Source organism: Doryrhamphus excisus, chromosome 9 (assembly GCF_030265055.1).
Source record: "Doryrhamphus excisus isolate RoL2022-K1 chromosome 9, RoL_Dexc_1.0, whole genome shotgun sequence".
NCBI lineage: Eukaryota > Metazoa > Chordata > Actinopteri > Syngnathiformes > Syngnathidae > Doryrhamphus > Doryrhamphus excisus.
The window spans coordinates 4,795,830-4,822,426 of record NC_080474.1 but is presented as its reverse complement, the minus strand read 5'-3'; the positions used below and the strand labels follow the sequence as shown (position 1 = coordinate 4,822,426).

Sequence of the window (26,597 nt, the reverse complement as noted above, 5' to 3'; positions counted from 1 at the left end):
TATTCAGTACATATATATAAAGCACATTTTTACACGAATATATAAAATCTTAAACTATCATTCATTTTGATTTTTTGTTAACATTAATCATAATGTGTTTTATTTGCGCATTCCAGCAAAAACTGACCATTTTCTGTAATAAAGCTTGTTTATTCCATGCCGTCTTTTCATATAAAACGCCACGAAAGTTCGAGGTTGCCAGATTGGTGGTGTTGCCGACTTGAGGACGTTTTCTGTCGGACCTGGCAACCCGGAGGATGCGCCGGATGCAGTAGGCAGTATGGCGGACGGCGAGAGTGATATAGAAACTGACGGGCTTGAATTAGCTCTAGAGTCGTTATGCAGCCGTTACTGCAGCGACGTGTCCGACTCGAAAAGCAAAGACTATTGTTCTGAGTTTTGTACGGTATGTTTGACCTATTTATACTCTCTATTGTTCGCGTGTTGTTGTGTAAGAACGGTCAAACGCCACTAGCTTCCCCGCTGTAGCTGACGTTAGCCTTTTGGCTGGCTACGATATATGCTATTGTGTGCTAAATCCGTAATGTGGACACTGTATCACCCATAAAGAATAGGTGATAGGTTAGATAGAGGTTTAAGATGGCTGCTCCCTTGAGAAGTAATACTTTGTACGGTTCACTGGATGATTGTTGACAGTGACTAGCTTGATAGCTAATGAGTGATCAAGAGCTCATGTCATGGCTACTTGTAGAGAGCTGTGTCGACTTAATTATTGTTTTGGTTTCTAGTATCAATTGAAATTACATATGTAGACACAATTAAGAACAACATACGTGCTTTCGAAGAGATTTAAACATGTTTGCTGACTTTGTGCATCAAAAATCATTTCACTAAACCCCCTTCACATTAACATAAGTGCCCTGTTGAAGCTGTGTATGCAATGCAGCAATGATTTATTGCAGTCATTGCATTTAATAACTGTTTTTCGTGGTTCTTCTGTTCACGATGTGCAGTTGGTGGAAGAGTACACCGGCCAGTGGCAAGTTCCTCTCCCTCAGCTGAAAGTGCTGCGGACAGCACTCTGCAGTTTCACAAACGCCACAGCCAAATTCCCTGATGACTGCCAACATATCCATAACCTCCTCAGCCGCCTGGCCTTGTGAGTGCTCTCATTTTTGTCCATTTTTACTGAAATAATGATGCCGATGATGTCGTTGATTTCCTTCTTGTTGTCTTCCAGGAGTTTCTTTGAACTGATGCTGTTTTTTAGCAAAGAGGAATTTGAGGAAGAGCCTTTAAAACACATCTTAGACTCCTATCAGGTGAAAATTTGTATGCTGATGCACATTTTTTACACTCCAGTGCTCATATTGAAACGGTTTGCCGTTGTAGGCATGCCACGTGGTGCTTTTAAGGCACAGGAATGTTTATCTTCAGCATCTAAAGCATATCATAAACGCCGGTGGTCCGTGGGAGAATCAAGTACTGCAGGGAATCCTGAAAGAGAAGCATTTGCCTCCAAAAGAGGGTAACTTTTTAAAACGACTTTTGTTACTAAGCTGCCTTTCCGCATTCAGACATGTCGCTGATTCAAGCTGATGTCTTCCTTCCACAGTTGAGGATTACTTGAGCTCAGAGTTGCCGGTTTTCTTGGAGCTGCGGGTTCGCTACCTGCAAGCTTGTGAAAGAATACAGGAAGCCATGGCACTGGCTAAAGTGTGCCTGGAGAACCACAAGACCGGAAAACATCTCTACTTGCATCAGGCATACTTAATCTGCCTTTACAAGGCCTCACTGCACGAGCATCTTCACAAGGAGGTACAGAAATGTTTCATTCGTGAAACGTTTTTATTAAATTATTCGGCAAATAATATTACAAATCAAAGCTCACCAAAAAATGATAACTTGAAAGAACTGCAATGAATCTCTTTTACTTTTTAGATGGCAGATATCGATGGCCATGATGCAGTGGAGATAATCTGTAACACCGAACGAGTTGAAAAAGATGAGCTCCTCTTGTCTTTATGCAAAGCATTCCTGGCCCAGCAGTTACACAATGGAGACATGTACTACATATGGTAAGAACTGCACATGATTCACATTGGCTTTCTTTCCGATATAGGATATATTTGTCCCTTGACACGTTACAGTTCACATTTCTTGACTTCAATCATCACAGTTTTTCAAAAATGTATTTATTAATTCATTCATTAATTTTTTACCGCTTATCCTCACGAGGGTCGCGGGGGTGCTGGAGACAAACAACCATTCACACTCACATTCATACCTATGGACAATTTGGAGTCACCAATTAACCTAGCATGTTTTTGGAATGTGGGAGGAAACCGGAGTACCCGGAGAAAACCCACGCATGCACGGGGAGAACATGCAAACTCCACACAGAGATGGCCGAGGGTGGGATTGAACCCTGGTCTCCTAGCTGTGAGGTCTGCACGCTAGCCACTCGACTGCCGTGCAGCTGTATTTATTAATGAATCATGCAATTTGGTTGTTGACTGTGCTTGAATTAGTAGTCAAAAATATGCATATTTATGCAAATATTATATTTGTTTGCTCTAAATTTAAGTATTTTCAAGTATAACCATAACTAAAAGGAATTTTAAATATGCATTAAAAAACGATATGTAGTATTACACACTCGTTACTGCACTGTCTGGTGAGACACACAAGCACCAGACATTTATTGAAGGTTTGCAGCATGGACTAATGTTAAGGCCCGAACTATGCTCCTATGGGGGAGATCCATGTGGGATTGGGGGGGGACATGGGCACCATAGGCACGAATGAGCATACTTTACAACATCAGAACTTGAAGACTTGCAGAGGTAGATGCAAAAGGGAGCAGCGGTGTTGGTAGCCAGCCGCAGCCGTCACAGCCATATCCGGTGCGTGTTGTTGACCACGCCTGTCAACACTGGGGGGAATTATGTATAAAAAAAAAAAAAAATCAAGAAATGGGTAAAACATTTTCACACCACTGTATATCTAACACGGCTTATGCACCCTTATCATGTCTACAATAAAGAGTATTAGGAGTGTAAAGGGGACTGTTGTTATTTCAATAATGTTAACCGTATCTAGAGGAACTAATTCAGATTTGTAACATTACTCCTTAAAGGCTCACAACTTTAAAGTTTTAACTAGTATATGTTGGGAGCCACAATTTGTATTTGTCAAAATTGAGGTTTACATGACTTGACGATGCTAACTTGCCACACTGATGTCTTGCAGGGACCTGGTGTTCATCTGGAGCAGGTTGCATCTTCGGGCCCACCCGTCAACACCAGACTTCCTGGCTGAGTGCTTACAGCTGGCATCCTCTGCAACCAACGTCCGGGCCATCTTTCCCTTCATTAAACTGGTTACTACTGAGGTGCGGCTTAAATGCTGACCACGCAAGCCATACTTTAGCTTCAATTCAATCAATTCAGCTTACTGGTGCATCATCTTATTTGCTCAGTCTGTCGTTTGTGGTTGGCTTTATTGGGACAGATGGGCGTCGACGGGGTGCAAGTCTGCGTGGAGCTTTGTGCCCAAGCACTGCAGCTGTGCGACACGCAAGCCGACGCCGTCGCTCAGTCACTGGTCTACAAGACCATCGCCTTCCTTCTACCCAGAGACTTGGAGATCTGTCGAGCGTGTGCCTTGCTAGTGTTCTGCCTGGAGCGAAGCCTGGAAACGTACCGAACCGTGCGCTTGCTTTACATGCATCCCGACCAAGAGCCACATCCTCACGACAGTCCTGTCCGAACCAACGTCCGCTTCAGAATTCTGCAGGTACGATGAAGAGACGGGGTTTGATTACGCCGCTTTAAATACATGTGTGTTGTTTGTAACGATGTCGTATCACTGCATTTTTCAGATGCTCAAGGAACGTCTGTGTTTTGACCCAGAGTTTTTGAATATCTTGGCACTCAGGACGCGCTGCTTGGAGCTGATAAATGACAACGGCATGAAAGATGCTCTTCTCAATGAGATCGAGGAAGAGGAAGAACACTGTGACGAGTTGTTTACAAGTACTTGTATAAATGATTCTTATGTTCAAGATTCAAGTTCCTGCAAGTGCAATGAAACCGCAGTTGAGGAGCAGACCCCTGCACAGGAACATCCTTCGGATATCCAGGCAATAAGCCCAACAAGCCACGCTCCTCTGAGGAAGAGAAAATGGGGCAGGAGACTGCACAGGAAAATCCAGCTTGATGATGATGATGATGAAGCAGACCCAGGGGATGATCCTGAATTCACATACAATCTGAAATCCGCTTCTTTATCCAATAAACCTGTGTACGCACTGAGACGCAATCATACCAAGAGGGAAAATTGCTCTTCCGTCAAGCTCCCTTCGAACCGAGAGTATTTGTCTCGGTGTGTGAAAAGCCAAATAATGAAAAGGAAAGGCAGGAGGAAGAGATGGTTGCAAGGTCTTCCTGCGCTGGAGGCAGCACAGACCGTGCAAGAGAAGGTAGTCTTAGTGAAAGGGAAAAAGCGAGGCAGGAAACCTTTGCAAAAATGGGAAGTCTCTTACCCGGATAATGAAATATCTGTTCTCGGGGAGAAACCTGAAACTGAAAACAGTGTGGAGAATGAACTTGAACCGGACAGGGCACAGAAGCAAGCACGGGACAGTGACGGCGCTGAAGGTTCCGATAGTTGTGGTCCTGCCTCTGGGCCGTTGCCCCCCGCTGTTGAAGCTGAGCCCGAGCTTGACGGACCGCTCCTCGACTTACTCAGTTGTCCGGTGGAAATGTTACACAATTACCATCTTTCGTCCACAAACCCTGACAATGACACCGGACAGCCTGGAGAATCCTCGGCACCTGGAGTCGGAGAGTCGCACCTCCCAAAGGTTAGTTTATGTTATTTTTTATGTTTACTATGTTCCAATTTGTGACATTCCTTTCCAGTTGGTGTATGGATTCACTGAGCAGGTGTGTCCATAGTGTTTTTACAGGATATTCTAAAAATCTAATTTAGAATAAATAAGCAGAAATGGGAAAATCAGCAGTTTTCAGCAGAATTAAGTCAAAATATAAAAGAAAAAAGTTCTAAATTAGGAAAAAATATGTAATTTGTTATCAAGAAAATTATTTTTGTAGCTTAAAGTTGAAATATTAGAGAGAGATGACTTTTTTTTAAGCTGTATACAAACAAAAGAAGAACTAAAGTTGTAGTTTTTTAGGAAATTGCGCCGCTCAAAAACTGTTACTAAAATGTTACCAGAATAAAGTCAAAATATTATGTAAATAATAATAATAATACATTTTATTTGTATAGTGCTTTTCAAAATACTCAAAGACACTTTACAGAAGAGTGAAGTTGAATAAAGCAAGTAAACAGAATAGAAGACACACCAAAATACAACATTCATTGGTTAATACACAGTTAAAACAGTAAAAGCGGGGCACAGCAGTCAGATATAAAAAAGTGAGATGTAGTACAAAGCGAGAAGTTAATTTCTCTATGTAGTAAAATTCAGGAGTGGGAAAAGTTATAATGTTATGAGACTAAAGTCAAAATATTATAGGAATAAATGCCCAATATTACGACAAGAACATTTCTGAGGTTTATTAATGTGAATTAAAGCTGAAACACATTCATTATTTTTCCATTTGAAAAGCCCTTGATTCTCATTTCTTATATTCAAACATGATCAGTTATGTTTAATGGAAATTGACATTCATTAATTCAATAAGAAGACAAAATGAGCCTTTGCCATGAAAATATGTACGTACCTGCTGACTCTGCCTGGGGGGTATTTGTGCTTTTTAAATGAAACTATTATAAAAACATAATGCTTTTGACATCATATAAACATGTTTGATGGCTACATTGGTGGCCATTATTAGAAATTGGCACCTTTATGCCAATAGTTGTGCTGTTGAGCTTATTGAATTTGTCGTCTTCTGTTTTTAGGTGAACCAAAGTCTTACATGGAAAGAAAAGTTTCAGCGAGGTCAGAAATACTCTCATATAAAGTACCACTGCAGTATCTGTCAGAAAAGCTATAAAGGCTTAAACGTTTGGAGGCACGCTGTCGCTCACCTGAAGAAAAGCAGGAGGTGCATCCTGTGCGGGAAACGTTTCCTACACCACCAAGGAGCTAAAAAGCATATTTGGGATCACATTGAGGAGCTGCGCAAGAACAACAATAAAGAAGTGCAGGAAATTCCAGCCACAAATGGAATGACGAAGGATCAGACTGAAAAAGTGAAAAAAGTCTCAAATGTGCACGGCCAGAGACTGTCTAATGTTAAACATTCCAATCTTAGTCGGGAAGAACGAATCATTCGAAACTTCCGCTTCCTGGTGAAGAAGTTGAAAAAACACGGCACCAATGTAGCAATGCAGTTCAACTTTGAGGACGAGCAAGTCGTCATCAAAGACAGCCTGGTGATCGTCAAAAGTCCGCACGTGACCAAAAAGGAGGACGAAGCGGAAGGAGAGGGAGAAAAGCTAGCGGGAGAAAATGGCTACGGTGTGGACCTCAAGTGTCTCCTGTGCCCCTCCCTGTCGTGCGATAGAGTCTTCCTGAAAATCAGCAGCTGCATGATCAGGCACGCCACCAGCTGCCATCTCCACGAGGATGAAGTTCTGGACAAAACCTTTGTGTGGGCCAAGCACAAGTGCACCTTCTGTTCTAGGTAAGAGATACCTCACTTCAACCTTTGGTGCTGGTGCTGGATAAGTACCATGGTTTCCCTGGTCCTGATGGCATTACAAGTATTGACCTTTTTTTTTATTCAAAACACACAACTCACCGTTAGTGCTGCACACTATTTACAGCTACAAATATAACTAAGGGCCGCACGGCGGTCGAGTGGTTAGCGCGCAGACCTCACAGCTAGGAGACCAGGGTTCAATTCAATTAAAATGTCTCTTTTGATGGAAAAGGTTGCCGACCTCTGTCCTACACAGATGTTTACGTTCCTGGAGTTGAAAGGTGAAAGCTACCTAATGCAAGTCCGGGTGAAAACAAAGTTTTGTGTACGTACTCGAAGCACAACGAGTCTGAAGTACAACCTTTGGGCAAAGCATATCTTTGCTATGGTTAGCAAAGATGCTAACAACGTGTGCTCCAGCCGTGGTCATCAAGCTACATTGGCGGACTACTGGCTCGGACTTATCAACAAAAACTAGAACCTCATATACGTAGATAGCTACAGGTGGCCCATTATAGAAACTGCATAGAAATGAAAAGGCAACAAAGATGGATGGATGGACAAATGATTAAAAAAAGCTTGTGATTATGATGATTAATCGTGGAGTAGACATGTGATTAACTTTGATTAAAAAATAAAAAAATACAAATTAAAAATGTTATTAAATTAAATTTAAAAAAAAAAAAACTTAAATTGGTGGCACGGCGGTCAAGTGGTTAGCACGCAGACCTCACAGCTAGGAGACCAGGGTTCAATTCCACCCTCGGCCATCTCTGTGTGGAGTTTGCATGTTCTCCCCGTGCATGCGTGAGTTTTCTCCGGGTACTCCAGTTTCCTCCCACATTCCAAAAACATGCTAGGTTAATTGGCGACTCCAAATTGTCCATAGGTATGAATGTGAGTGTGAATGGTTTTTTGTATATATGTGCCCTGTGATTGGCGGGTGACCAGTTCAGGGTGTACCCCGCCTCTCGCCCGAAGACAGCTGGGATAGGCTCCAGCACCCCCCCGCGACCCGCATCTGGAAAAAGCGGTAGAAAATGAATGAATATCACTAAGCTAACCCCGCTAAGTGAAACTCTGTGGTTCCACGCTGGTGTTTAACACCATTTCAACCTATTTAGTGTGGGAGGATGCAGTTTAGTGTTTATAGAGAGAGCGCGGTCCGCCGAGTAAATACTACCCTCCATAAACGTTCCTTTAGGCTTGTTTACAGTTATTTATACAAGTATAAGTAAGTAATTTTTTTTATCATTGGAAGACTCTGTATCGGTATATTAAAAAAAATAAAAAAAAATAAATAGTGACCACACTACAAATTTGACTCTTGTCAACATCACTATCTGTTACAAAGTACAACAGTAGTAAATGAGTTTACATATAAGAAGCATTACACTACTGTACGATGTATACATCCACCCAAAACTGTGCTGTGAACATTAAATTTAAAAAAATACAACTTACAGGAATAATGCTGGTCTGACTTGTGCCTGGGTTTTCTTTTGTGATGGCCTCCATGGTTTCAGTGGAGTTTGTTTAACCCACCAGCAAGGTGTCCGTGGCCCAAATGTGTGTTGAACTCCTCCAAATAAACCTTTGCTAAAACTTTATTGGCTGTGAATCGCTCTAGCAGCTGCCATTGCAACTGCTTGTATTGGTGCCCATTTTAATTAAATTGCGAACTATTCTTTAGACTGCTGTGCTGTGTAAAACAAATTTGAGTGAACTTTTGAAAGGGATGGTCCTACCAATGTAAAGGGTTCCTAGGTAACTTAGGTTGTACAGGGTCAGTTTAAGGGGCGACACATTACAGAAAGTGACCAGTGTGTGTAATGATGATTGCCGCTGCAACATTCAATGGACCTTTCGGAACGTGTGTCGAATGAAAACCATCTCCACTGTGTTTCTGATTGTTGCTCTCCTCCCAACAGGAAGATGCAGATCCTCCAGCATTACAAGGAACACATAAGGCGCCATGACCCCACCCTGCCTCACTTCTGCTACCATTCGCACTGCGACCGGCGCTTCTTGACGCCACAGGAACTGAAAGAGCACGTGAATACCCACAATCCTTTCCAGCCGCAGTGCGTTTACACCAACTGCGACAGACAGTTCTCCACTTTAATGAGTCTCTTTGACCACGAATGGAGACACTACATCCCAGCGCCTCATGTCGACTCGAGCGCCAACCGGCTCCAGAGGCGAAGCATCGAGGCTCCCTGGAAGCAGAAGATGAAGGTGGAAGAGCTTTGGCTGCAGAAACCAGGACCCAAGGAGAGTTTCACTTCTAGTCGTGTTGTTGAGAACGCTTATCTTGGAGACCTCAGGGAAACGAGCAATGTTCCAGAGGATAACAATTGTTTGATGGCAACAGAGAACAGCAAACAGCCTGTCAATGGGTGTGAGGACAAGACACAAGAACCAAGTCCACCTCAGAGCACCGACGCAGCCCCTCTTAAAAAAAAGAAGTCCCCTACCAAAAAGTCTGTTTCGGACCCCTTGAATGTCAAGGAACCGGAGAGAGTGACTGGGCTGCCCGAGGTCGTCCAGCACAAGGTGCATGAGCCCGTCATCACCGAGCACAAGAACTTCAACCCACAAGATCACTCTTACCCACCTTCAAGGAAGGCCCCTTTCATTCGGCCACCGCCCTCCAGCTACATGGACGAGTCTCTGCTGGCCATGCGCAAGAGGAGGGACATCAGCCAGGACTCTCAGACCAACAATTGTCCGTCGGGCTCAAAAAGCCAGAAGAACCACGAGCCGAAGATCAGACATCGATGCAACAAGTGTCTGTCGTCGTTCAGCAGCGTGGAAGACCTGGAGAAACACACGGCTCTCAACACCTGCTCCGCACTCTTTGGCTTCGACTCGGACGATGAAAGTTAGTCCGCCACTTCCACCCAAATCCTCGGTGTCTCAAAACTGCTGAACCAAAAAGTACATCAAGTCATTCTGGGGACAGACACACTTAACGTCTTGACCCTGTTCTCTGGACAAACCAGACCTCGACTGTTCCTCATTGCTTCAGTCCCCATTCGGTGATGCTTGATTCCCATGGCTAGGCAGGGCTGTCCAGATTTTGAGGAAGAACCGATCAAGCCTCCTTGGGTCGGAGCCGAATCGTCTTATATGACAACCTGAACAGTCCAGGCGTGCGAGTGCTTGTCTACGGGATGCTGTCCCGATACAACTTTTTTCACTTCCAATATAAATATTGCAGCCTTGAGTAGCAGCCAATACTGCTATCGATCTGAAGTCAGCATAATTGATACATAACTTCATGAGTTATTTTATAGTGTGAAATGTTACAAAAAGGCTTGATCAAGTGATATTACTCAGCCAGCAACAGTGGGTATCCTCTGTTTTGAACAGGGTTGTTTGTTTTGAGAGGATCCTCATGCTGTTATTTTTGCGGTGCTGCTTCAGATGCGTAATGGGCTTGGTGGTTTCTGTGCCGTTACAGGGAATTGCGCTTGGTCAAGCATTTTCATAGTCATTCTGATTCGTAAGATTTTGTCTATAGTTGACTAGTAGTCGAATACAAATACTCCGATAAACAAATAATCATGGTAGGTATGCAACGACAGGACCTTTTTTATTTATATATTTATTTAGTGACACAGAAAGCAGTTGACCTGGGTCAGGGGTAGGGAACTTATGGCTCCGGGGCCACATCTGGCTCTCAGGCATTTCTTAACACTATAACATTTTTGTTGACATTTTGAAGTAAAACATTACCAAAAACCAAAGTGTTTACAATAACATTAAATATATACTTTCTTATGCATTTTAATCTGTCCATCCATTTTCTATTGCAGCGTGGGTGGCCAGAGCCAATGCCAGCTGCCCTTCTGATATTTCCAGGTCACAAAAAACTCTGTTATTACTGTATAATGCAGTAGGCTACCATAGAGCCCAATGAAATCTATTTTCTTTCTCAGATTCCTTTTTATTTTGCCCTAAATCCATGTTTTACTTTTTACTTATTTTATCACCATAGACCATTCTAGTCTTATGATATGACTGCGAGATTGAATCCAATCAGATTCTTCCTAATCAAATTGTCAGATAGTGGAATAGTCTAAGAAACCCTTTAGCTTGCTACTTTATTCGCACATTAGCACACTGTTGTGATCGCATGGGGCTGGGTGTCTGGAACGGACTGCTTTTATCAGAGTGCTTTAATCGCGGAGATTTTAGATGCTACCTGATTACGATCCTTTTTAAAGATATCTGATCGGGAAAACCCTAGTCCTGGATTTAAGTCTTGCCTTTCGCTCCAAGTCCATGTAAGCAGCAGTAATTGTCTTCTCTTAAACAGTCTTCCCAACGAATCATGTATCACTCTGCAGCAAGAAAGCCTTTGACCTGAGGGTTAATATCTGGAATTTAATATGTAGTGTTTTTGTTTCAGAGCTTCCACATTAGGATGCAACTTATTCTAGCAATCACCAAAATGTATGAAATTTGTACGAATGTATATGATGTATATTATTTACTATTTGTATCAATGCCAACATCTAGTCAGTATTCAACCTTTTAGGGAATATGATTTCAAGAAAGATTTTGTTTTGATCCCATTGGTTGATTGTGTACAAATCTATAAGGTGCTCCTTATTGTGTAATAATTTATTTTTTGTGGGGCGGGACTGTTTATTTATATGTACAAATGTAAAAAGGGATTTGTTATGGTAGTGACGCCAAAGTATTTTTGTTACAAAGTGACTAAAATATGTTCAAATTAAAAAAAAAAAATCAGCAAGATGAGTGCATTTCTTTTATTTAAGCATTGCATATTTCATTCAAAAACATATTGCTTTATGACTTTTTTTGCATCTTAGATTCTTCATACCAGAGAAAAGACACAGCAATGTTTCCAAGTTGACTACAAGTGGTTGCATATGTGGAATTGTTTGTGGAGAGGAGTTGAGAGGGGGGTTCTTTCGAAAAAAAAGTACTACTTTTTGGAGAAAAACCTTAAATATAACAGGTCAACACGGTTAATGCAGGTAAGAGTTCAGACGTGTTGTAAAGGGGAAATTACCCTGCAACTTCCGTGTTGGGGAACAAGTAGGAACATTACGGTTACAGTAGTACAGGCGGTGCATTCAAGGACTTCAGGCTGTATTAAATCCTGCATGCGTTCCAGTTTCAACATGCTATAATATTGCTTTGGTGCTGTTCGTTTGCTACAAAATGCACACATCATGGCCATTAAGCAAACGGTTTCGAGACTGTACATATTTAAAGACATCACTTATAATAAAGATAAAACAAAAATGTGGCGACGTCGCCTACAGTCCAATCGATTTTCGCGTTTTTCATGGCTGTCGCCCAAAAGAGGACCAATCAGGGGGACTTTCACTGACCGACCAATGGGCGGACAGGATGCTATTGGGCGCTCTCCGGCAGGTAAACATGGCGGCTAACATCCTTGCCGTGCCAGATTTCCCTATTTGACATTTATAAAAATCGAATATAGAGACATAAACTTAAAAACAGCGGCTTTAGAACTTTGTTGCTACCAGAGTAAACATATCAGGTAAGTTGACATTAGCTTACACGGACACTTGTGTAAGTTTAGCTCCTATATTAGCAAGGTCCGGTATTAGCAAGAGTACTTTTCTCGCCTCCCGTGCGTGAAGCCAATATCTGTTAAAACGTCATGAAAACCTTTAAAATAAGAAAGGATATAGTTTACACAATGGACAGGTACCAAATTGAAGACGATCCAAAAAGGTATTCTCACATAGACAAGAGTGGAAAAGTGTCTTAAGAACATTTCAAGTTAGCAACATGCAATAGATGCAAGTACTTTTACTGCATCATCTGTGCTTGTAGAAGAAATATTTACTCTCAATCCTACAAAAGAGCACCACTCTTATGACTCTTATGAGAGTTTGTCATTCTACTTAAAAAAAGTAAAATCAGTTATCGCTACTTTTCCCCTGCCCAAAAAAGAAATTAAAAGTAATTCATTTACTTCACATGTATGTTCTTTCTTTTTACATCAGTGTTGTTGAAGTACTAGGGTACTCTTCCACTTAGAGCACTTCAAACTCACCATTGTTGCATCGAGTGTAATGTTTGTTAACAAGACTTTTAAAAGGCTCTTTTAAGTCAACGTCCAGAGCAAATTCCAAGTTGTCTTTAAAAATGACTTGTATTTTATGCAGTCGTTATGTTAGGAATGGAATGTGTTCCCTCTGCTTTGAACAAAGACTAAAGACAAAGACTTGTTGATAACAGAGCGAACATATTCCGTTCCTAACATTCCTAATGGATTTAATGGATTATTTGGATTTACAGTATTTCCTATGGACCCATTAATAACTGTTAGGAATGGAATATGTTCCCTCTGCTTTGAACAAGACGACATACCAAAGACTTGTTGATAACAGAGCGAACATATTCCATTCCTAACATTCCTAATGGATTTAATGGATTATTTGGATTTACAGTATTTACTATGGACCCATTAATAACTGTTAGGAATGGAATATGTTCTCTCTGTTATCAGTCTTTGGTATGTCTTGTTCAAAGCAGAGGGAACATATTCCATTCCTAACAGTTATTAATAGGTCCATAGGAAATACTGTACATCCAAATAATGAATTAAATCCAGCCAATAGTCAAAAATATTAACAAAAAATTTAATTTTATAGAGCGTAATTATTGTATGTATTTATGCAGGAAACAATGTGAAATAATTCTAATTGGGGAATGGATGGAACTTATTGTTGAGTCAAACGTCCGTACATCCTGGAGAGCTGGAATAGTAGTAAAAGTAATAGTATTTCTCACCTTTATGAAATTTTCGCAATGTTTTTTGGCCCTGTGGCAGGTTATTAAGCAGTTTCACTCAATACAGCAGCGCATAGGATGTTTTGTTTGGGCACTCGATTCCGCAGAACAATACAGTACAGTACAAACAGACTCCTAGTATGAAAATTTGGCAAAAATGTTTAAAAAAGTTGAAGATCTTGTTCAAGTCAAAGGTTGTCTGGTGAAACTGAGTGCCATGGCAAAGCACCCGACGCGTTTTTTTTTTTGCTCACTTGTCCATACAATGTGTATGAAAACCGATGCAAAATTTTAGCAAAAATTTCCAACAAACAATTTGGATCGGACCGGAATCATATGAAACCTGTACTTGTATCTTAAAAAAACTGCAGTTCACTTGTGTGGCTTAGAAATGTAAAGTTTCTGAACACGTTGAGTCTTTGGAACATTCTTTTAGTTTATCTATGATAACCGACTCCCAGTTGTATAAGAGTGACTCGTTGATTTGTTTAAAAGAACAGAGTCAAAAACAAACTAGGACTGAATTGTCCTGCAAAACTGACGACTGACGACTCCAATCAAATAATTTTCAAAAAACCTGTACTTCAATCTTAGAGGTTTTCTGTCAAAAATTCAACAAACCACACTGGCTCACGATTCTTGCATGGAGTTCTCTTGTATGGATTAGTGACGTACACAAACGAGTCGAGTCATCTGAATGGCTCTTTTAAGCGAACAATGAGAAGCGGCTTGCGCTTGCATATACACACTACTCCTTCATGTACGTGAAATTCTTCTGTGAATTGCTTTTCATTGTTCACCAAAAAGAGCCGTTCAAAAGGCTTGATTCGCTCGCAAACATCACATCCCCATGAGCGGGCATAATAACTCGCCTATAAGCCAATCTTAATCATCAATATGACTAACAAGTCGCCATATTTCACACTGATAATGAAATAATTGATTAGATTATCCGTGTCTGGAAACAAATAACTAAAAACTAAAATGCTGTCAATGGGTGAAGAATGAGGACTTTCTAAAGTGAGTTTCTGAAGTTGAGACATGCATTAATAAAATATCCATATATACTTTATTGATTATGAAGGAAATGACTAAAGTGTTGAATTGTGCAATTAAGATTATGGAAGCCTCCTGAGTTGCTTGTTATGACAAACCATGCAGATGATTTTTTTTAAAGTTGAAAAACGTGCATGCTGCTCTATGACTCATATTGCTGCAGAACAAGGTTTGTTCAAAAACACCTGAAAAATAGTTTTTTAGAGCAGTACAATTAGACGGTAAAGTGCAAAACTGTCTCCTGCCACCAGTAGGATTTTTGCTTTTTTTTTTTGTTTTTTTTGCATAAAAGTATGCAGCTTGGAGAAGCAGACCAGAGAAGTGCGTCCTCAGTGGCTGCTGTTGGAGCTCCAGTCATATGGGAGGAAGCTTACTTTAGTCTTCCCGCCAGAGATGACCCCCTGTAAGCTGGTCTTCTTGGGGGAGTCGCTCATGTGCTCCAGCACCCACTTCAGCAGCTGGGACAAAGGCAAATGGAAAAGTTTTCATAAATTTTATATTATTATAGTATGTGTGTCCAAATGGTGGCCTGGGTGCCACAAAACGGCAAAATTTTGAGAAAAAAAAATCAGAGGTAAAAGGATGAAGTCAAAATTTTAAGAGAACAAGAGCTTTAATCTAACAAGAAAACTTTGTAATATTATGAGGAAAAACATCGTTTTAGTAGTATAATGTTCAAATGTGAACTCATACGCTATCAAAGATATATTTGCCAAATACATCTATTAAGTTTTTTTGGCGTCAGAGGTAAAAAGTGTGGATGATGGAACTCCACAATAGAATGGCCACAAGGTGGCAAAAGTGCATTTTAATAATAATAACTCCGCCTGCAACTTTCCCATCTAACAAGACAACGTAAGTAATATTATGAGGGGAAAATGCCTTTTTAGTAGCATAAAGTTGAAATATTCAAGAGTTGTTACAGTATATTTACTAATAAAGTTAAAATAAAGTTGAAATAGTTGGGAACTTTAAAAAAAAAAAGTCAAAATATGAGAAAGAAGTTATATTCTGATGAGAAAAATCGTAAATTTAGAACTGAAAAGAATGAACTGATTTTAGTAGCATACTGTTAAAATATTGAGGAAATATGTTATTTTTAAAGTTATGAAAATTACATTGGGGAAAAAGTTTGACTATTATGTGATTAAAGTCATTTGAAGAAGACGATTTAAAAGAAGAAAATTTTAAATTCGAATAAAAAAAAAAAGAAAAACAGCTCTACATAATAATACAATGACAAACAAACAAAACAACAAATAAAGTTTTAATGTTTGGGAAAATTAGTTTGCGGAAAATCAAATCAAAGTCAACTATTATGGAAATAGTCATAAATACAAGAATAAAATTTCCAAGAGGAAAGCTGAACACAACATGTCTGTGCTGGTACCTTCTCATCAGTGCCCCCAAAGTCGGCCTTGTACCATTTGAATATCTGACTGAGTCGAACTTCCTTTTTCCCGGAATCCACGACACAGGCATCATCATTCTCCAAGAACGCTTCAGCTGCCGTTCGCAACTGGCCGTCGATGTCCTGATGACGGTGTTGAGTAGAACAATGTTAAATGTTTTTAATAAGATGAATAGAAGCGTGCGTACCTGTGGGGTGTAGGTCTTAATGGGGGGGCAGCCTTTTGCACCGCAATTCAGGGCGAAATGAATCAATGGTTCGGCATCCGGTAGCGCCACCTGGTAGACAGAACAGGAAGTAATGCAAGATGCCAGCGAGCTAAACAGTGTAATATAAGTGCAGTGTGACCACCAACGAATGCCGACAAAATCCCAAGTAATTGATAAAAATGCCATAAAAACGTATCGGGATCCAGACAACACAACTGTGGTGCGTTCACGGACCACTGAACGAAGTGCGAAATTGCTACACTCGATGAAAAAATCTCATCAGTGAAGCATAAAGACATCCTGTAAAAATGGCGGGCCTTTTAACAGTATGCTGTACATTTGCGCTGTATGGCTTGAAACTGAACGATCATTGGATAAGTGTTTCTGGCTCAGACGCTCGGCCTCCGCATGATGATTGGATGACTTTTCTGTCGGAATCCCTTTTTGATTGACAGAGAAATGTACGAATCAGCGATCTTCCAATCTAAACCTCCACTGTAGCATTTTATTATGTTGTTCTGAGCTGATCTGGTGCAAGACGACTTTGTCTTGCGTTGCGTTTGGGGACTCTTCTGTCACTCTGCCCCCCCCGTCAGAAATAAGGATAAATTCATTCATTTATTCATTTTCTACCGCTTATCCTCACGACGGTCGCGGGGGATGCTGGAGCCTATCCCAGCTGTCTTCGGGCGAGAGGCGGGGTACACCCTGGACTGGTCGCCAACCAATCACAGGGCACATATAGACAAACAACCATTCACACTCACATTCATACCTATGGACAATTTGGAGTCTCCAATTAACCTAGCATGTTTTTGGAATGTGGGAGGAAACCGGAGTACCCGGAGAAAACCCACGCATGCACGGGGAGAACATGCAAACTCCACACAGAGATGGCCGAGGGTGGAATTGAACCCTGGTCCTCCTAGCTGTGAGGTCTAGGGACAAAAATGAGCTCCCCCCCTTGAATGAAGAGCAGTATCAAACTGACTGCGATGAAAAAGTTGGCAGGAAAGATTTTTTTTTGTTGGTCTATTTCACAACCAGTCATGTTGCATAGACAATTCATAATTTTACATTCACTATTATTATTATTCACTATTATTATTTAGATAAATAATAATAAATAAATAATAAAATAAATAAAACAGATACTTTGATATTCCACCATGCTGGCTTACCTGCTGTCAAAAAACAACAACAAACTATTGTGTGATTTCAGTCATCAGGAGCAGACCTGTAGTCGGGGATCTGTTTTGGAAAAAGGTCTTCGGAGCTGCGCCACGCCTTTCCTGTTCCCTCTCAGGACGCCGTTCTCAATATCCTGCAAGGTGAACACTTCTCCTCCAATCAGGTAACTGACATAGTTGAAGAACTACAAGAGGTGGAGGAGAAAATGTGTCGTGACATTGAATTCTGCTTTTGGTGTCCAAAGTGTGGCGGCACAGTCGGCACTTTCTCATCTCTCCTACCCGTGAAAAGCAGATTTTTCTGTTCCACCCGTTTTTACTGATCGTTAAAAAATTTGGCGGAGACATAGTATATCGTGACAGGACACACGAAAAGCCTCAAGAATTCATGTTCCTAAACAAATGGGAAGTCGGCCATTTTTGTTTCTGACAGCAATTTTAGACGAACTGAACTAATTACGCCCATGCTAAAGGATGTGGGCGGGGCATAGCGACACATTTGGACGGTCAATTTGGCGATTTGCCACACAACTCTGAAAGTTAATACATTTGGTCCACAACATGAGACGCTAGTGGTGGGTAAAACCGTTCATTTCATTGGACCGGATCATTCCGGTTCATTCAGTAAAAAGATCCGTTCCTTTCGGTCGGTTGGTCATGAATGAACGGGTCATATGAACTAGTTCATGAATGAACTGACGACAAGTGTCGGTCAATCTCTCTGACTCGGTCTTTCAGTCAGCTAACCCCACCCACCCACAGAGCGAGGCGCGACGATAGGATAAGACAGGCAACCAAACAGATAGAATCGAAAAAATCGAAAAAAATGCCAATCGAAAAAAAGCATTTGCAACTGAACGGACTGAACGGGTATTTTAAGAGCGGTGACCTCGTTCATTCCGTTCACAAAAAAAGAACAAGTTCTTTTGACCTGTTTGTTCATGACTGACACACAACTCGATGGTGATTGGTCGGTTCAAGGGTACTCGCAGTCTTAATGTCCTTTTTTTTCCCCTCAAGCTGCTGTGCCTCACACTTTGAGAACACCCTGTTCGAGAGTCAGGTCCTACTCTGTATCTCTGCCACATGTTGGTGGGGGCCCCCAAGCGTAGATATCCATGGATGACCAAAGCATTGTAGATGTTGATGAAGAAGGCCAGCTTCTCCTCTCGGGACAGCGACAGCAGCTCCACTCTCTGCAGCTGAATGGCCAGCTCACAGTAGCGCTCAAACGCAGGACTTGCTGACATGCCTTTGTAGTCCACAGACTATGAAAAACACCATCACATATCGTTACAGTAGGTCCTGTAGGGCAGTCAATCACATTTCATGTTGGCAGAATGGACAAAATTCACGAGTAAGCCCATAAAAATATCTATTTTTCAACCACTGCCCCGCCCCCCATAAACAAATAAAACACTACTATAATACTAAACATACTATAGCAATCTAAAAGTACATCTTGAAGAACATCACCTTGCCATCAGCAGAGAGATGATCTGAGAACAACTTGAGAATCAGCTCACGCAAATACAAGGAGAGCTCCGCCGCTGAGAGAAAGACAGGGAAAAAAAACAGTAAAGATTACGCATGCAGGGGGAGAACATGCAAACTCCACACAGAAATGGCCGAGGGTGGAATTGAACTTGGGTCTCCTAGCTGTGTGGCCTACATTCCACCATGCGGCCCGTAAAGTCAAAACATTAAGAGAAAAAAGTTACAATTATACGAGAATGATAATAATGTTGACATTATGAGCAAAAATCATTGTAGTAGTTATTATGGAATATTATGAGAAGTTGTAATTTTTGGAAAATTGTGTTAAACAGTTCTAAATATTACTCAAAGTCAGAATATTATTGTAATAAATCCATAATTATGAGAAGAAAATTTACATGACGGAAGTTGAAATCAAATCATATTTTAGATGAGTAGTCAAAAATAGTCAAAATATAAGACAAAAAGTCACAAATATACGATAATAAACATGGCCTTTTAGTAGCATAGAGTTTAAATATTTTTTTAAATAATGAAATATTAAACATATAATATTACATATTATGACAAAACAGTTTTTGGAAAATTCGGTTGGGGAAAAAGAATAAGGGAATTAATTCAAAATATTCAGAAAATGTGTTTTTATTTAGAAATAAAGTTTTCAATATTTAGAAAATTAATAAAATAATTTCAGAAAGTTGTTTTACAGCAGTTTTGTAGCCCTCGCTGGAAAAAGTGCAGACATTCCTGACCTAAAATGACAAATAATATACATTAATAATATACATAAATGAAAGGATGAAACCCCGTGGTTTGTTTGTGGTTTGGTTTATTTCTATTTATTTATTTACCTATTTATTTATAGGTTTCTATTCATTTATAACTATATAACATTTTAAATTGCGGCCCAACTGTACTAAACTATACATAAGAGTAAATAACATGATGTGGATTCCAATTAGTAGAGAACAGTAAGTGTAACAAACGAGCAGAAGAGGAAACGTGTGAGGAAAGTGCGTACCGCCACCAATGCTTACATTGCTGCAGTCATCATTATTGCTGTGTAGCACACATTAGTTTGTTTGGCTGAAGCAAATTTTAGTCAGAAACACAAAGCACAGCGACAAATACAGGAGGTCTCATCACCACTGATGGAACCTTAATTAAAAAGGCACAGTAGATTTGGGTGCTAAAACATAGAATTAAATTATACTGGTTTCTGACTGGTCATCTTGGTAAAGGTTGCTCGGCCTCCCCAGTGTCTCAACAATGACCACACCTATGAACATTTGCATGAGGGAAAATCTGGACTTCCACTTCCAGAAGCTTTGTAGAACTTTTCTACAGTAGTCCCTCGTTTACCGTGGTATCGGTTCCAGATTCGACCGTGATGAGTGAATTTCCACAAAGCAGGATTCATTATTTATAAATGGAATATTTTATTCGTTAAGAGCATAAAAAACCTGTTTATGATGTCTATTTTGAGATTTCTAGAACGTTCTGGGCATTAAATAACAATAAGTCACCTTTACACTCCTTTTGTCCAATATAGTAGACAAAATAAGATCAAAATAAATAAGTCGTGTGTGTCGATTACAGTGTCAGGGAAGTAGACAGGAAGTGACTGGTTCGAGTTTTAGCTCGTCGTGGGTTACGACCGCAACAGGAGCCCGTGTTAGGGATTAATGTGCCTATTAGATCATTCAATAATAATGCAATAAAAGTCTGGTGCTTTACATTACAATAACATTACTGACACCTAGTGTCCACTGTTGGTACTATATTCGTATGTTATGCTTGAAATGCTTAATTTAGGCATAAAGTAGATAAAATGTGCATCCTAGTCTGATTAATATATTTTGGAAAACTATGATAGAGTGACGCTGCAAAATTCTAAGCATGAAGTGGTGAGGGATTAGCCTGCGCTAATGAGCACTAATAGTTAATCAATCAAAACTTTCTTAACAGCAACTGGCAACCCAGAACAGGCTTCTTACACAAAAGCAAGCAAGCGTAAAGACAAAGGACAGAAGCTGAAGCTCTTGAGTGAAAGATCAACGTGCGCAATCGGCCACCACCAGTCTAGTCCACGAAGGACCTACCCTTGATGGGACTACAGGTTGCGGTCTGTCCTGCGTTGAGAGCCGAATGCGGGTCATCCTCCAGCAGTCTGTAAAGCGTGTCCCCGCTGGCAGCTCCAAAAGTGGCATCCGTCTGCCCGCAGCCTCGTGCAATAGCCATGTATTTGTCTGCCAACAATTTCTGACCAACGTTCAAGGCCTCGGCCTTGGCTGGCACACACAGAGCCACAGTGGATTTCACTATACTTTTTTATAAATACCGGAAGGATCTCCGGTCCCGTCCTCCTTACCCATGCCCTTTTCTTTCTGCAGCCAGGTAAGCAGTTGGTCATGTGAGAAGCTCTTCTTGTATAGGGTCAGGCCCCTTCTGTTAGTGCCAATCACATTGCCATCTTTAAGGTCACCCACCAGGTCTGCCAGCTCATCTTTCTCACACTCAAACTCTGACAGGGGGTACAACAAGCCACAATATATTTCTTTATAGGGCAGGATCTCACCTTTTTTCCATTCATTAATTCATTTTCTTACGCTTATCCTCACTTTTGCTTTACAAAATATCAAAGTGGCCACTTTGTGGCCCTCGCTGCAAAGCGTTTTACATCACTGCCCTCGTCGATAGGAAAATTGCCTTGACAACCTGGCTAAATGCTAGGCTATAGACCAACACTTCCTCCTTCAACAAGTTTAGGGCTGTGATAATACAAGTAAACACATAATGACACCCAAAGAATGGCGTGTGAAGGCATGCAGGTTGGTACTTGATATGAAATTGCATCGCTCGCCATGGACTTCATTACAAAAGAAGCTGAACACACACACAGTGACACTGTTGAAAGACCAAACGTTGCACTTGTTTCCTAACCAGTTGGGTCACCCTTTTTAACAAAGTGACTATGCAACATTAGCTCTGTAAACACCGTGCAGTACAAAGTACTATGGAAAGAGAGTACTTTTTATTGTTTTGTGTACAAAAAGTCACTGTTCCCTTGTGTGAGCAGCAGTCATTTTAAGTTACATGTTGCTAACTTGAAGACCTGTTTTGCTTACCTGTGTTGCAATAAGCATCCTGTAGTACAGGAAGTCTATTTCATAATATAACCAAGAGGCTGATGATATCTAATATGTCTCCTAGCTGTTGCACGGGAAGATGTTAGCATATGGTGCAAGACCTGTGTTTTGTTTCTTGTTTAACTTTGTTATCGTCATCAACGCCAGTGCAAGTGAACCTTGTGAGGCTGGACGGAGACCTGAATTGTCTAGATGGCCAGTGGGTTGGCTGGAGAGTGACCATGGCCACTTCAAAATATGCAGTTTTATCATACAGTTTGACTGTATGGTGATATTAACTTAAAAGAAGACTCTATACTCACCATGATCTGTGTCCCAAGCAGCATCCTCTGACTGGTTATTCTCCGGTAGCGGTGGAGCATCAGCTGGAAGAGGCTCCTCCTTGACCATCGTAACCAGCTTGTCAAGCTCCTCTGGAGCCTGCAAGACGTGACACATGTCAACAGAATACATCTCTCAAAGTCTGTCATCTTATTTGAAGTGTTTCTTTTCTCCTCACCAAATTCTGCAGGTCCGAGTTGCCCCCGATATGAATGTTGTTAAAGAAGATCTGAGGGACCGTGCTCCGCCCTGTCAGCTCCTTCACCTTCGCCCGTAGCTCCGGATGCTTCCCGACATCGACCTCGTATAACGGTACTCCCAAGCGAGCCAGCGTGGCTTTAGCCTGAAGGCAGTGTGGGCAGCCTTGGATGGAATACACCGTCACCCGGCCCTTGTCGCTGCTTTCAAAGTCCTCCATCTACAGCAGCACAAATGGAATGCTAATGGATGCCGAGAGGTCATGGATTCTGTGCGCTGTTACAAGCGACGTACCTGGCTTATCTTAGACTATACAGTAGACACACAAGGTCAATGATTTCTCTATTTTTAATGTGAAAAGCAGCTATAATGCAGCTATACGCCATTTAAAACATTTACAGTCATCAAATGTTTTCATGTTTCTTAACACTTACTGTATTGAAAGACCTCATGAACCTAATTGTAGAATTGTTAAAGCACCTTGCTAGCTTACCGAGTCACATTTGAAGCCATTTAAAAAGTCGTTGCACAACAACTATGAGTGGCAGAAATAGTCAAGGCGTGACGTCATTCCCGGGACAAGAGACATTACCTGGATAAGGAAATGGTTACGTTACCTTGTGGTGTTTAAATCCTCCGTTTGCTCGGGGAATGTAAGCTGTTAAATGACAGCGCTGATTATATCGGTTTTGTTGAAACCACAGATATTAGTACATTGTTAGAATAGCAAGAACCGGAATCTGTTATATCTTACATTTAGCCAACGGAAGTACACAGAGCCTATCAGAAATGAACAATACTGTAAAGTGAAAGAGCTGCTGGCTGCCGCAGCTAGCTGCCTTCTCTCTTGGCGCGTTCAAGTGCTCCCCGGAAATTTGAAACTCCACATTTTTACGTGGAATGACGAAACAAATATTAAATATACTTTTTGCCATTCATCATTTTTGGATAATTAATATTTAAGGGCAGTGTAGTCTCTAAGCTATTTTTTACGTATTTGTTTTTCGCATTTCACGCAAAAAGTAGGGTCACTACCTACCACCTTTAAATACCCTTACTAGGAAGTATACCTGATAAAACATTAATTTACTAATACGAAAGCCATTTACCAGCTAGAACATTAACGTTCCTGTTATGTTAAAACGTTAACGCGGAACCATTATTCCGAAGCTAATTCCTGCACGGACATGTTTCGAGTCGGTTCTTCTTCTTGTTGTTATGCTAGCTTACGACTGCGGCAGGGATGGCGGGGCTGTCGGGCCCAGCTCGAGACGGGTGTACAAAAATACTCAATTTATTGTCGAAGGCTGACCTTCTTTCACTGAGTGACACCGTTACAAATAAGATGATTGTAGTAGAGGACGTTACAGGTAAACGAAGACTCCGGGATGAATTGCAAGGCGGCGGGCTTTAGCTAGCATGTCACAGTGTCCATTCAATATAATGAGAAATAGCTACATGTTTTCTTAAGCCGACATAACTTTGCTACAAACTATGCTGGACTTATTTACCTTACTTCCTTGCCTGTTGATGGTGTATAGCCGAAACTGTTCTCCTAATTGTGACAAGTTGTCATACTTAGAGTGTGTAATGGTCCTTAGCCTTCTTTTAATGTTTTACACAGAGGCGGCAGAGGCAATCCTCTCCTTCACTAGCAATGCAGAGGAGCTCCTGAGGAGAAAGAAGGTCCACCGTGACGTCATATTCAGGTACCTGGCCAAAGAAGGTGTAAAGATGCCTCCCAATAGTGAGAAGCACCAGCTTGTGAAGAGGGCTCTGCAGCTATGGTCAAATACAGAGGTAGGGATATGTTTTATTTGGGGGTAGATGGCTTTATTATCTTAATCATTGATGGTCCGCTTTTTAAGGTGTCGATTGAAGAACGTTTGCCGGGTGCGACTGATCACACCAGGCAGAGGTCATTGCCAAACATACCCCAGGAGACCGTGGACGTGAAAAATGATGCAACCATTGACATTTTAGCCCTTGGCCAGCAGTTCTGCCATTGGTTCTTCCAGCTGTTGAACAGTCACAATCCATCACTGGCCCAACAGCCTCAGGACTGGGGCCCGCAACACTTCTGGCCAGATGTGAAGCTCTGCCTTATTGCCAGGTACCGTATTGTAATTATACTATATCATATCATTGATACGGTATTGCAGCATCCAAGATATACTGGAATAACAATGATGATATCCAATACAAATTTACAAATTAAAAAAAAATGCTCAATTGTATTGATGTTTATTGATTAATAGCCATAATGTGGCCGATCAATACATGCTCACATAAGGTCACGAGGCCAATGTTTATTAGAATACATTTTGTTTGCAAAATGTAATCTATAAATATTCTATCAGCGTATAAGCCAGAGGTGTCAATAGTGCGACTAATATTGCATTTTTTTAGTGTTGTGAAAAATTGTTTGCCCCCTTCCTGATTATTTTTTCTTAAATGGTTCAGACCATCAAACAAATGTAAACATTAGTCAATGACAACATGACTAAACACAATGCAGTTTTTCATCAAACTATTAAGGGTTTAAAAAAAATCAAAACCAACATTGCGCTGTGTGAAAAAGTGATTTCCCCCAGTTAAAACCTAATTTAAAGGGGACCTATTATGCTTTTTCCACTTTTCTGACCTGTTGATGTAGTTAGAATGTTGTATTCTAGTGGTAAACGATGCTAAAAATGTCACATAATGAGGTTTTCACATTTGGAAGTGAGCTCTGAGAGAAGTTTGGGATGGTTCAGAAATTATCTTCTAACACTGGCTCACTGTGATGTCACAGTAAGCAGGACCTCCTCATATGGGTGTGCCCAGTAACAAGCTGAGTGGCGCCAATCACAGCAGAGTGGGAGTGCCTGCAGGAATAAATTAAAACTGACCGTTTTGGAAATCCAATCAAATACAGCTGGAATAGGTGCAGATTCTGGAAGATCTAGAAAGCTTTCTGTGTTGTTGGGCTGAAAATGAGTACAAGTGGTCCCCTTTAACTGAGATGAATTGAGATTTATCAGTCTGGATAAGGTTATAAAGCCATTTCTAAAGCTTTGCAACACCAGCAACCCAGAGTGAGAGCGATAATCCACAAATGGCAAAAACAAGGAATAGTGGTGATCCTTTTATTTTTGTCGGTGTCTGGAAACCCTTGGTGTAAGTATATGGCTTTGGTATATTTTCTTCCTCAGAGCCGGAAGTGAACAAATGGAAGAGTTCCTGGGTGCTGAGCTTGTCAGCTGTCGTCTCCTGGCTTTGACCAAGGAAGAAAATCTCCTTCTCAGCCCCAACCTGGAACCGCACGGCCTCAAGGTGCTGGCCTCCCCCCACGGTTTGGTTCTTGTGGCCGTAGCTGGGACGATCCACAGGGACACTGCCTGTCTGGGGATATTTGAGCAAATATTTGGACTCATTCGCTCACCACTGGACAATAACAGCTGGAAGATCAGATCTGTGACCTTGAAGATCAGGGGGCAGGACGCTCTGATGGGGATGCAGACGTCAGCACCCGCTCTTAGTTACAACTCTAGTGACCTCTTGCTGCTTTGCAGTCTATAACATTGAAGACTGCTTTTATTTCATGATGTTGTTTACCTGCTGCAGGCAGATTGCCTTTTGAATGCGGAGCTGTTGGCATGTCATTCAACACTGATGCAAAACAACATGCTAGGTATGTCAGTTTTGTTACTTAAAGCATGATTTTGTCATGTTTGCTTTTCCAGCTCTCTTAACACTTTCTGTTGTTTTACTTGGTTGTGAATTATACCAAACTTTGGTGCCTTTAGTAAACCCTCATAAGAGTGCAGACATGTAGATATGTACCATACCAAATAAAGAAATTATATTGACACATTTATACATATTGTGTCACTATTACTACTTAATCCCTTTAAGACAGTCCATAATTTGTATGATTGGATCCATTAATTGAGTGAGGGAAGTATTGAATCCCCATGCAAAATGTGAAGTAACCAGTCACAAAGGTTACACACATTTTTACTCGTCTCTACATTTTACAAATCCTGAAGTGTTTGAGGCTGTCACTTGGCAACTCACGTTCCCATATGTGGGATTAAAGTCATAAAGCTGCATAGGCCACTCCAGTAACTTAATGT

General features: G+C 41.0%; 3 protein-coding genes across 6 annotated transcripts; 2 read left to right on the top strand and 1 right to left on the bottom strand.

The window, feature by feature from the left end:
* Positions 1-238: 238 nt before the first annotated feature.
* znf654 (zinc finger protein 654) lies at positions 239-11,399 on the top strand. Its single transcript, XM_058081135.1, has 11 exons — positions 239-406; positions 975-1,120; positions 1,202-1,283; positions 1,354-1,489; positions 1,577-1,779; positions 1,903-2,039; positions 3,214-3,355; positions 3,475-3,759; positions 3,845-4,828; positions 5,896-6,623; positions 8,573-11,399. The coding sequence occupies exons 1-11, from the start codon at positions 281-283 to the stop codon at positions 9,528-9,530; spliced, it is 3,927 nt and encodes a 1,308-aa protein (XP_057937118.1). The 5' UTR covers positions 239-280; the 3' UTR covers positions 9,531-11,399.
* Positions 10,259-24,155, bottom strand: zgc:152951 (uncharacterized protein LOC569013 homolog). Of its 3 annotated transcripts, XM_058081138.1 has the most exons (12): positions 23,234-23,644; positions 23,097-23,137; positions 22,460-22,699; positions 22,263-22,380; positions 21,183-21,335; positions 20,914-21,102; positions 18,791-18,864; positions 18,385-18,582; positions 17,362-17,499; positions 16,104-16,193; positions 15,895-16,038; positions 10,259-14,962 (listed from the first exon to the last, which is right to left on the bottom strand). In XM_058081138.1, the coding sequence occupies exons 1-12, from the start codon at positions 23,412-23,414 to the stop codon at positions 14,834-14,836; spliced, it is 1,695 nt and encodes a 564-aa protein (XP_057937121.1). In that variant the 5' UTR covers positions 23,415-23,644; the 3' UTR covers positions 10,259-14,833. The 3 variants fall into 3 exon arrangements, with proteins under 3 accessions (XP_057937121.1, XP_057937122.1, XP_057937123.1); XM_058081139.1 differs by lacking the exons at positions 23,097-23,137; positions 23,234-23,644 and adding an exon at positions 23,991-24,155; XM_058081140.1 differs by lacking the exons at positions 23,097-23,137; positions 23,234-23,644 and adding an exon at positions 22,973-23,056.
* c9h3orf38 (chromosome 9 C3orf38 homolog) lies at positions 12,046-26,597 on the top strand. Of its 2 annotated transcripts, XM_058081141.1 has the most exons (6): positions 12,046-12,186; positions 17,347-17,478; positions 22,472-23,849; positions 24,104-24,279; positions 24,348-24,592; positions 25,674-26,597. In XM_058081141.1, exons 3-6 carry the CDS (start codon positions 23,723-23,725, stop codon positions 26,038-26,040), a joined length of 915 nt encoding a protein of 304 aa, XP_057937124.1. In that variant the 5' UTR covers positions 12,046-12,186; positions 17,347-17,478; positions 22,472-23,722; the 3' UTR covers positions 26,041-26,597. The 2 variants fall into 2 exon arrangements, with proteins under 2 accessions (XP_057937124.1, XP_057937125.1); XM_058081142.1 differs by lacking the exons at positions 12,046-12,186; positions 17,347-17,478 and having other exon boundaries at positions 21,985-23,849.